The sequence below is a fragment of the Moschus berezovskii genome, chromosome 2, assembly GCF_049115385.1.
Source record: "Moschus berezovskii isolate FMDL1 chromosome 2, NW_MosBer_1.0, whole genome shotgun sequence".
NCBI classification, from domain to species: Eukaryota; Metazoa; Chordata; class Mammalia; order Artiodactyla; family Moschidae; genus Moschus; species Moschus berezovskii.
The window spans coordinates 10,440,984-10,453,227 of record NC_142461.1 but is presented as its reverse complement, the minus strand read 5'-3'; the positions used below and the strand labels follow the sequence as shown (position 1 = coordinate 10,453,227).

The following is a 12,244-nucleotide window of genomic DNA, read 5'->3' as shown; positions in this document are numbered from 1 at the left end:
ATTACATTTTGATGAATTAAGTTTTGCTAGAAATTGGAATTAAGACTGGGAGAGTAAAATGAACTTTGTGTTTGTTATTGAAGTTATCAGTGATAACCATGCAGACCCTGTATAATTTAAGTGGATTCATAACTGGGAACTTAGGCAAAGATATAGATACAGGAAATATTTTATGTGAATAAATCTTTTTGGAGCTAGGAATATTTTGTAAACAAAATCTCAGTTTCATATAGCACCTCTCAAGCATTTTTTTTAGTGCAGCTCACAGCTGAACTGGAAAGATGAATTGAAAGTTTTTCCCCAATTGCTAGTCATCATTAGACTAAGAACTAGAACCCAACTCACAGTTTTAAGTGGTTTCCAACGCACAATTTTAAGTGTATTTTCTTTTGGACAACCAGATGGATCTTACTTAAAAAGAGAGCTTAATTTTGGCCATTTAAAAAGCAGTTTTTTATTTCTCTTTTGCAAATAAGTTCATCTTTACCATTTTTCTAGATTCTGCATATGTGTGTTAATATATGATATTTGATTTTCTCTTTGTGACTTACTTCACTTTGTATGTCAGTCTCTAGGTCCATCCACATCTCTGCAAATGGCACAATTTCATTCCTTTTTATGACTGAGTAATAATAGTCCATTGTATATATTTACAACATCTTCTTTCCCCATTCCTCTGTTGATGGACATTTAGGTGGCTTCCATGTTCTAGCTATTGTAAATAGTGCTGCAGTGGGGGAGCATGTATCTTTTTGAATTACGGTTTTCTCCAGGTATTGCACAGATGTTGAGAACAAACATATGACTACCAAGGGGGAAGGGTGGGATTGGGGATGGATTGGGATAGGCATGTATACACTGCTGCTGCTAAGTCACTTCAGTCGTGTCCGACTCTTTGTCACCCCATAGACGGAAGCCCACCAGGCTCCCCTGTCCCTGGGATTCTCCAGGCAAGAACACTGGAGTGGGCTGCCATTTCCTTCTCCTATGTATAAAATAGATAAACTAATGAGAACCAACTATTAGCACAGGGAGTTCTACTCAGTGCTCTGTGGTGACCTAAGGAAATCCAGGGAAGAGGGGATACATGTATACATGTAACTGATTTACTTTGCGGTGCTGCAGAAGCTAACACAACATTGTAAAGCAACTATACAGTAATAATCAAAACAAAACAAACGAACCCCAAAACAAAAACCAACCAAAAAAGGCAGTTTTCTATGGACTAGTTGATACTAGAAGAAACCAGTTTTGCAGGTCAAAGTTAGCCCCCAATTTTAGCTTTAAGAACAAAGCTATGATTAGAGCCTGAAGAGTAATAGAAGAAAAAAGGTGGTATTGCTCCTAAAAGATAATAGAAAGTTATGAAATTGCCAGACGTGAATGGTCCTTAATAGATGTGTAATGTGTTCAAGGAGTAAGATACTGTAGTTTAGAAGTCCTGTCCCCCTGTACTACTTTTCCAAAACCAAATTAGGACAAGAAGGAACTTTACATTTATTGAAGGTAGGTCCATAGCTGGTGTCATTCATTTATGAAATTGGTAATTTCTCCTGGTTTTAGATCACACGTAAGCTTTTTTTCTTGGTTCTCCCAGTAAGATACTTTCTTTGTCCACTCTTGGAGTTCCATTTATCTTGCTAGCTTTTTTGAACATTACTCTGGTGACCTAAACTGATTTGTCAGTAATTTCTTGTGTTTGGAGAGAGTCTGGTTATATTTGTAGCTTCAGCCCCACCCTGTATTTCAACAGGAAGTGGGTAGGTGCCTAAGTCTATAAAGAGACATTTCTCCTTGTGATTGTTGCATGATAGTGAGGAACTGCTATATGCAACAGTAAATGTATACTTCTTTAAATATTTTGATGAACCAACTTAGATTACAGTAAACCTGAGTATTGTGTTTTATTTTGAAATCAAGTGATTGTTTGACTTTTCAATTGAGATTCTTGAACCACTGTGGAATACATATTCTTTATCATAAAGAAATTTATCTCCTGAAAGAGGAAACTAGTCTACAAAGCAAGGCGCTTCTCATATGCCCCTATCCAAAGTGCTGTTAACTATAGAACAGTGGGAAATGCTGAAGTGAAAAGCAGAAGTCCTAATTGCCACACATACAATATCCCCACATGTTCTCATCCCATGCTACTGCTGATCAGCATTTTGAGGGTATGTTTCAAAGAGGAACTGCCTTGAGAAGCATTTCTGTTGTTACAGTTATTGCTGTAGCTCAGATATACTTGCTTTGGGGTGTGACCATAGAAATCTGCAGGTATTATCAGTGACCATGCCTCTAAATGAAGCATTGTTTATTTATTTATAATCAGCTTGTAATACATGTCATTGCCAGAATGAGCAGTCATCTGTTTTTTGTACTGCTGTTAATAGGAATTCAGACTGTAGGGTACAGATGAGTGCATCTTCCCCCTCACATGCAGTCTTCCTTTATTACCTTTTTCCAGCTTCCAAATCCGTCCCTCTCACCTACTTCACCCCACTCCTGCTGCAGGCTGTCAGGAGCAGAGTTGAGAGTTGAGAGTGAAGGGTACATGTCAGAGTCTCCTTTTGCCTTAAGACTGACCAAATGTGATATATAAATATCCCGTGATAACTTCAAATACACAGACTTGTAGACTCTTACTGTTATGAAGGGACCTCAAAGAACACCTCATCCAGTTTCCAATTCAAAGCATAAATCCCATCATGGTACTGGTAGTCCAGACTGGTCAGTGTACTCCAAGCCATGGCTCAGAGGGGATGGTTGAAGTCTTTGATATATTCTGACTTATTCTCAAGTCCCTTAAACTGAAAATAGCTGGGGGTGAAGATGGGGGTTGCTGCTGAGTCTGACTGGATATCTGTAACTGGTCCCCCCCCCAAAACAAGCCAATTTTTTTTTTTTACATCTTTGGGTAGCCAACCCCCTGATTGGCTTGGGAGGCTCCCAGAGTGTAATTAACTTAACCTCAGGGCACTGTCTGGAATGTCCTTTTTACCATTCGTGGACATGATCCATCCATCTTTACGGTACCTAGACCTCCCCTGGCCTTATGTTCAAAATGCAAGTGACTGTTGGCCAAGCAGAGGTTATGGCAGCTTTCAGTTCAGTTCAGTCACTCACTTGTGTCCAACTCTTTGAGACCCCATGGCCTGCAGCACGCCAGGCCTCCCTGTCCATCACCAACTCCCGGAGTTTACTCAAATTCATGTCCATTGAGTCAGTGATACCATCCAACCATCTCATCCTCTGTTGTCCCCTTCTCCAGCCCTCAATCTTTCCCAGCATCAGGGTCTTTTCAAATGAGTCAGTTCTTCACATCAGGTGATCAAAGTCCAGCAAATCCAAGAATTTTAGAAATTCTTAAAGATCATCTGGCTAAGTCCTTTTATTTTGCAAATGAAGAAACTGATGCCCAGGGTGAGAATTATATCATCTTTGATTTAAAGGGCATTGTATAAGTCATCCAGTCTGACCTCTCCATATCATCTTACAGTCTAGGAATCTCTCCCCCAACATACCTAACAGCTGGTATCCAGGGGATGATACTGGGGAACTTATCACCTCTGAAGAGAACCCATTCTAATATAGGACAGCTCTAATTAAAAGGAACTAACTTAATTGAAATCTACGTCCCTATAACTTATCTTCCCAGTGGTTCTAATTTAATTCCTCTCCTATGTAACATCCCTGAAGGTAAGACCTTCTCAAACCCCCAAATTAGCAAATATCACTATAGCGTGTAATTTTTCTAATCAAAGTTAAGTATAACTTGAAAAAGAACTTTTACTGATTCTATAAAGACAGGACATTCCACTTTTCATGTGTCAAAAACTTATTTTTCTAGCTAAGAATGACTACTTTCTTGGTTTTCTTCACTGTCCCTTCATTACTGGTACTAGCATTTAGTTCTTTTCATAGTACTTTTATTTAAAAAAATTTTTGTAAATGGCAAGATCTCAGTTTCCTGATCAGGGATTGCAACCAGGCCACAGCAGTGACAGTGCCAAATCCTAACCACTAGGCAACCAGGGAACTCCCTCATAATATGTTTAATAAAGAAACATACATTTTATCACTTTGTACAGAACAATCATGGGAGAGCTACAGATAGGGCTGAAGGATTGGACTCACCCTCACAACCTGTCTGTGGTTTCCCAGTTCTTATTTGCGCTGTGGTGGGCCTCTCCATTCTATTGTCTCCTTCTCATCCTGGGACGACTTTCCCAACTGCTCTTACCTCCAGTCTTCTGCCCAAATACAGCTTCCTACTTCTATTAGAATGATTTGTCTAAAAATGCAGATTTGACCATGTCACTTCCTTAATTTAGTGGTTCCTCAACACCCAGTGCTCCACTAATTTTCCACTAAATGACTACTGATGATCGAGGAGCTTTTCTCAACTGGATTCCCATGAGAACATTAAGCCCTAATGCCATTAGGCATCCATTGTATATAATGCATTAGCTTCTCTCCAGTGCATCTGGAATGATGCTAGTTGTTTACACTCTTGATGAGAATGGAGAAAACAGTCACTCTAATCCTTTGTTCTGTGGTTCAGATGAGGAATCCATTGTAAAAGAGTAGAGGAGAGAGAATGTATGTTCTTCAAGAGGTCCAGCAGCAGGGCTGGGAGCAGTCTCCAGAAAAAGAACTCATAAATTTCATTGATGTCTAGGGCTTCATCTTTAAATTTATGTGAATAATGTGTATCTACTACATAATATGTCCATTGTTAAAAGTGTTTCAAAATATTTGTCAATGAATAAAATTGACTTTACAGGAGGATTCGCCTCAGGTCTATTGAACTAAAAATAACTACCTTTTTTTCTTAGCCTTGTAGTGGACATTTTATATATGTTACATTATTTAATGTCTCTAGGAAAATTGCCCAAGATCACACAGCTAATAAGGTGCCAAGACTCAGGGCACTAACCCAAGTATGTCTCAACTCCACAACTTAAAGCTGAGTTGAGTCAAGAGCCTTGGAAGTCTTTGCCTCATTTCCAAGTTTATCTTCACTGGAATGTAGGATTTCTTTTTTGGTCAAGTTAGTATTTTGGTTCAGATTGTGCATAATTCCATACTTCTTTTGTAGAAAAGTGAGCAGTGATGTGGGTAATTCCATTTAATAAAGAATCTTGTCTTTCTTTGGTGACTCTGAAACATGTAAAATGACTTTTTTTTTAGTAGCAGAATCACTTTTCTAATTTTTTTGTCTTGATGGATATTGAATACTGTAATTTTTTGATTACTCTAGCTTGATGTGGGAGCTGGGTTTTTTTGGCAAGACCTAGCTAGCTATCTTGGTATTGAAAACTTGCCCCCCCCACCACCACCACCTCCAGATGACACAGGGTTGACTCCACTTGTGTCTTCTTACCCAAGGAACTTGGGAAAACATAAACGCTAAAGTACCAAGGTGTTAAGAGTGGCTTCCCCAGCTTCATCCCCATCTGACATTTACCTAGCTATTTGGAATCCAGTTTCCATTAGGTGTCCAAAGAGAATGTCTGGAATGCCCTGTCAGTAGCCATCTGACACAGAATTTCAAGGGGATCTGGCTCCGGTAGCTCCTCTAAGATGCTGGAACAAGTTCTGAAATGATTGCTAAGTGAGGGAGCCATAGTGGCTATTTTCAGTCATCTTTGGCTGTACCCTGAATTTCTGGTTCTTCTGGCAAGCTTGAAATTTTGGGAATCTGAGGGCATCCAGAGGATGCAGAGCCCTGTGAGCTTCTTTTATTTGTAACCCCTTGTCTCCTTTTCTGTTCTAAACTCTTTTTTCAGTTTGAGTTAGTTACTGAAGCTTGCATGTTAGTACCCAGTACCCTTTACATTATGTAGAAGAGGAGAATCATTAGCCTGGAAGGGAAAGTCCAGAGTTTGGATTAGAAAATCTGTTGAATCAAAGGGGAACTTAGCTGAGGAACAGAATGAAAATTATTTCCTTAGACAGTAGACAAATATTCAGGAAACACCTCTGCACCCCAAAGATAGGCACAGCTGCCACACAGTGACTATTAAAGGGAGGTTCAAAGTTATGAGCAAACAGCTGATTCTCTTGGTTCTTGGGCTGTTGCTGTTGGTGACAGGAAATCTTGTTCCCCAAGCTGCTGGCTTCCTGTTTTATTTTTACTCTTAGCAGATCAGAATGTCCATAACAAGGAGCAGTCTGTTCCAAAGGGTTCTACTCCCTCTTTGAGCTGAAGGGCTTTTTTTTCTTTTGGTCAGACAATATGTTGGTTCACTTTTAAGTTCTGATGTATATCTTGGTTTAAGCATTTTGTGTTCACAATCAACTTTTTTTGGTGATGAGCTGGTGTTTTAAGATTCAATGTAAGTAAACCTCTGTGGATTTTGTGTGTGTGTGTGTGTGTGTTTAAGAGGTGTTTGCAATCTTGGGGACTTGAGTGTATTACCTTTATGCTTTACCATTTAGCTTGCCATTTTCCCTAGCACAAAAACCTTTAGGCTGCTTCAGATTTCTTTAGTTTCACAAGATAGGTGAACAGTTCCAGCCCAATGTGCCTTGGCTATAGTCATATCCATTTTGTTGGATAAAAAACCTCCTCCTGTCCTTGTAAAGTTAGGAATTTGGTAATCTAACTCTGAAACAATAGCTCAGCGTGAACCTAAAGTGCTGGGGGATTTCCTAGGGAAAGGGGCTTAGCCGACAGGATAAGAAACAGTAACTGGAAGGTTTCCGGATCTGCTCCAGACACTTCCTGCTGTCTCAAGAGCCTTTTGGCCCAGGTGTGTTGAACCGGATGGGAGAGAGAAAGGGAGCTCTGAGTAGAAGAGAAAGGACTGGGGAATCTTACAGCACAGTGTACTTGGCATCATGTTTGATATATTGAACATGTAAAATTTTCCCTGGTATTCTTTCATTCTGTCAATTTACAGACTGAACTTTAGTAATCTTAATAGATACTGACAGTATTTAGTTGTACATTAAGAGTCCTCCATCAGGGAAGAACTGGAGAAGTTATGTCCTGATGTAGATCAGTGGAATCACTTGGCAATGTAATTTCATTGTGGAGACTATCAGATGACAGAAGCTCTTTTTTGATTCTTATAATTGATCATCTGGAATCTGATCTGTTCTGATTGTGGACACCCCCAGGTTAGGATCTGTACCATCCAGGACCTGCTGAATGGGCTGTTTTCTGACCGTGCGTCCCTGCCTCTAGAGACTTTTGTTAGCTGGAGCATACTTGTTATTTTAGGGTTTTTAGGTTTTTATGCTGCCTGTGTATCCTCAGCCAGCAGTCACCAGTTCAGAATTTCTAAACTTATCCAGCAAGGCTGTAATAGCAAACCTGTAAAAGAGGGGTGTGATGGGGAGGGCTGCAGGAGAAAAAATGAGAGAAAGATTTTTTAAAGCTGTTTAGATCAGAGCAAGACAAAAGGAAAAACGACTCACACAGCCTTGGTGTGCATGGAATTTGTGGTTGAGTAATACTTTCCTGTTATTTCTTTTTTAGGTTGTTTTTCATCATTCAGAACATTGCCTGAAGCAGGTCCACCATGCCGTTAGTAACGAGGAACATCGAGCCAAGGCACCTGTGCCGTCAGACGTTGCCTAGCGTTAGAAGCGAGCTGGAATGCATGACCAACATCACCCTGGCAAATGTCATCCGACAGCTGGGCAGCCTGAGTGAGTGCCGCAGAGAGCCTGTGCTTTGCCCTCAGGGGTCGTTGGTGCTCTTTATTTCCTCCCCTTCTCCTCCATGTTCCTATTTCTCCCCCATCTGCCTTCCCTAGGTAGTGCGAAAATTTATCCCACCCTCACCCCTCCCCAAAGAGAGGCTTCTTTTTATACAGATTCTTCCCCTCAACCCTTTCTTCATCTACCACCACCCTCTAGGTTCCCTCCACCTCCCCCTCCACCTGCTTCAAAAGAAATCTGTGGGAAGGGTGGCAGGAAGGGCTGCAGCAGAAACTGCAGATGGAATGACAGAGCAGAATTCTCTGTGTAAAGTGGGAGGTTCACAGAGCAGTATCTTGGGTTGGGGAATGTGCCTGTAATTGCACAAGCTATTCAATGTAGCCTGACTTTGTTGAAGCCTCAAATGTACCAATAGTCTTTATCTACCCCACCCCCCCCACCCCCACCACCTTTCTTCACAAAGAGGAGTAAAGCAAACACACATTCAGAGAGATTCTGGCTGACTTGTCTACCCTGGTACACATTTAATTGTGCTGCAAGCCCCCAGGTCCAAGTTCAGGGTACAAATTACTTCTGTAGTCTCTGGGGTATTGGGAGTTTTGCAAGCTGTGTGAACACAGTGACACAGATTGTAGCTGGAGCCATTCTTCTCTAGGAGGAAGGTGGGGGTTAACCTAGTCTGTTTTGAAGCTGAGGGAAAGCCAGCTCAACTGTAATTTCTTTTTTTTTTTTTTTTAATTGATAAGAATGAATGAGACCGCCTTGAGTGGGGTACATGCTTGGGTTTGGATTTCATTCTAAATTGAGCGGATTTTGTTTGCTTGGAGCCGAGATATGGGAAAGGCAGATGCTTGGATAGGCTCTGCATTTGTCTAGTGCCATTCTAGCTTCCATAAGAACCTCTGTCAAAATGCCATTTTAGTGATCTTCCTTAGCAAAACCATCTTAGTGTGAATTATTCAGACATTTAACCCTCCTGTCGCATCACTGCCTTTCGTGAAAGCAGTGGAATATCAAGAAAGCCTGCATTCCACACCCCAGATAGTAATAGCCCCTGCCTTGGAAATAGGGGCCTGAGGAGATAGAGGCCTGTGACCAGATGATGTATGGGGTCTGAGATTCCTAAGCCGTCATCCAGCTCAGAGGCCGTCTCAGTTGATCCAAGGCTTAGGGAAACCTGGATGGGGCGTCAGGAAAAAATGAAACCCTGCCAGTGTCTGTCTTACACAAAGGAACATTGATAGCAGTGCCACAGCAGTACGACTGACAGGGAAGCACATGAAGACTGCAGAGAGCCTCACTGCTTCTTGAAAGCATCATTTCTGCTTCTGTCACCCTGAGAAGGCCAAATGGGTGGAAGTCAGTCACACGCGGGTTCTTTCTCTGTAGGACAAAGGACATCTAGCTAATGATGCGTTTTCTTCTCTCTCAGCAGGAGTTATGGTCTCTCTCAGGTGTTTTTCCAGGGTAGTGTTGCTGGATGCCACTGCTCACTCTCCCACTTGTGATCAGGCCATTCCTATCTTGAGGAAGCTCATCTGAGGGCTAGGGTTGGCCTGTGCTTATGAAAACAAGATTTTCTCACGTTGTAGAGCTAGCTGATCCTTTATTCATCCAGTAAACATGTATTGAACATATTTTATGTGCCAGATGCTGAGAGGATACAGCAATAATAAGAAGTGGTCTCTGCCTTCTAGGAGCTCATAATCTACCAGAGGAGAAAGAAAGAAATAAGGGGAGAATGAGAGAGGGTGAGAAGAGATCTCATATTTGTTAATTGCCTACTTTATGCCAGGTTTTAATAGGATCTTGACATATAGACTATCTAATTTAACCTTCTTACTAATCCTTTGAGGTTAGATGTTGGCATTCCCATTTTTCAGGTGAAGAAATGAAGGCTCAGAAAAGTAAGGTAACTTGCCTGCAGACACAGTCGCCAGTGAGAGGCAAAGTCAGACTTCCTAAGAATTTCTAAGCTTGTCCCCTGGCTCCCTGGCTCTCCCACGACTGCCCTGTATTAGACCTTTGCTGTGCCGTACTGTGTCTCTTCAGTCATGTCTGACTCTGCGACCCTGTGGACTATAGCCTGCCAGGCTCCTCTGTCCCAAGGATTCTCCAAGCAGGAATACTGGAGTGGGTTGCTCTGCCCTTCTCCAAGGGATTTTCCCAACCCAGGGATCGAAACCACGTCTCCTGCAGCTCCTGCATTGTAGGCGGATTCTTTACTGCTGAGCCACCAGGGCAGCCCAACTGAACACTCACCAAATGATTCTTAGCCCACCTCTGGCCTCCCTTTCTCTGATCAACCCCTTTAAATCTATAAACCTAAAAATTGTGTAAAATCTTTTAAATCTTAAACTTATATACTCCTGCCAGAGTGGTCTGCCCAAAACTAAAATCTGACTTTTTACTTTCATAATTCTGAATTGTTTGAATTTTAAAAAGTTAAGTCTGTGTTAACTTTTGCAATTTAAAAAATGTTTTTAAAATAAAAGCATAAATGTTAGCTATGTATTTTATCTCCCGTCTTCCTCACTATGGAATTATTTTTAAATTCCTTCGCTTGGCATTCAAGACTTTATAAGACCTACTTTTCTTTTCAGCCTCATTTTCTGCAATCCATCTTCTCCCATCTTACAGTCTTTTAAAGAGATTCTTTTAAAATTAAAAAGGGAAAAAAGAAGGGGGGGAGAAAGAAGGAAGAAAAGATGAATTGCCAACTACTCGTAACTTCTGAGACAGACCATGTACTCTTCACACTTTCGCACGGTGCCTTTGTTGTTCCCACTGCTAGAGAGCCCTTGCCATCTTTGCAGTGGATCTTTAAGACTCAGCTCAGGGATCTCCTCCTCCAGGTTGGACTGAGTACCCCTCTGAGATCCTATTACTTGCCTGTATTATTACCTACCACATTATATTGAAAATTATCTGTATCTCCTATACTAAACTAAAAGTTTTTTGAAGGCAGAAATCATGTGTTGTTTCCTTGAACCCCAGTGTCTATCTTGCATAGTACCCGGCACCCAGTAGGAGCTCAGTAAATGTTTGTTAAGTGATCCGTGCCTCTGTTCTTTCTGCCCTTCCATGCTGTTGGTGCACAGAGGATACAGGGAGAGAAGGAATATTCCCTATGGGAGTGGGGACATAGCAGGAATAGGGAGGGTCAAGAAAAGCTTCATGGAAGAGGTCACATATGAACCGAACCATGAAAGATGACTCGGATTACATCCAGCAGAGAGGGGTGCAGGAATGGGCTCCTGTGTACTTTAGGCTCATGACCTTGACCTAATGTATTATATACTCTATCCGGAAGTGCTTGGTCTAGTAGGGAAAGTCTGATTATGGAATGCATGAAGCACAAAACTAAAAATTTCACAGCCATGGATTGCTCCCTGATAGCATATCCAGAATTCTTATTTTCCCTCAGGGCAGTGAGATTGGTGTTTCACATATTAGGTTGCCATGTCTTAGAAAATGTGCAGCCAACCAGCACTTCTGAATAGGTATTCTGACCACCTAGGAGAATGGAACCTCCTCTTGGGTCATTAAGAAGATTTGTTTTCATTTGAAAAATTCTGCTGCTAAGGTATCTTTTGCAGAATGAGGTAGATGTCTATTATGAATGTCCTGATTTGATAGTGGATCTGTCTTGGTAATCTGAATGAGTGAATTTAACTCTGAACAAGATATGTAAATATCACACTCCTGTTTTCAGAGGTTGGAGTACCTTTTAGTTTACAGAGCAGAGCTATCACATTGCCAACTGGAATTATATTTTAAATTGGAAGATCCCCTGGAGAAGGGAATGGCTACCAGCTCCAGTATTCTGGCCTGGAGAATTCCATGGACTGTCTGTCTGCAAAGAGTCAGACACAACTGAACGAATTTCACTTTCATTTTCAAGCATAAGTCTTAAGATACTGAGATATCAATACTCTTAAAAGTCATCAGTATAAAGAAGAATCTCATTATATAACTGTTTACGTTTTGGGCTTATTTAGTCCTATGACAACTTGATGAGATAGATACAGTTGTCCCCATTTCACAGATGATGAAACTGAGGCTGAGAGTTTGACTTGGTGAAGGAAGAGTCAGTAAGACAAGTATAGAGAGAAAGAACTGAGACTTAAATGCAGACTTTCTGCTTTGAAGACTACTGCTTCTTCCATGTATTATCTTGAGTTCTAAGTGTGCTTAAGTCCTGATGTAACTTGACAATGGGGAAGCCTTTACGCCACCTCACTGCCTCTTCAAGTAGCATTCTCAGTGTCACCATTTTTGTATGGTGGAGTTCTTTGTATGATTTTTATCTTAAATCACTCTGCTGCACTGAGCTCTGCTCCTGCTGTCACTGCTCCTTTCACTGAGGAGCACGGAAAGTCCTGGGTACTCTCTTTTGGTGATCTAAGGGTGAGTTGACTTGGGGTTTTCTTTTCCTCCAGAACAGTTGGTTGGTTGCCAGATATTCTTGAGCATGGTTTATTTCCATACTAATGTTGTGTGTTTCTCAATCAGTTTTCTCATTACCTAGGCAAGCGTGATACAGTATGGTTTTTGTTTTTTTGAATATAGT

General features: G+C 41.2%; 1 protein-coding gene across 2 annotated transcripts in view; it reads left to right on the top strand.

Moving 5' to 3' along the window:
* WASF2 (WASP family member 2) overlaps positions 1-12,244 on the top strand; it is a 72,970-nt gene that overhangs the window by 45,335 nt on the left and 15,391 nt on the right. The window contains exons 1-2 of one of the 2 annotated variants that reach the window (XM_055396966.2): positions 6,169-6,338; positions 7,487-7,659. In XM_055396966.2, coding sequence (XP_055252941.1) covers positions 7,530-7,659 — 130 coding nt within the window. In that variant the 5' untranslated portion in view covers positions 6,169-6,338; positions 7,487-7,529. Of the gene's footprint in view, positions 1-6,168; positions 6,339-7,486; positions 7,660-12,244 lie in introns of those variants that run through there. The other variant, XM_055396965.2, reaches the window with a different exon arrangement.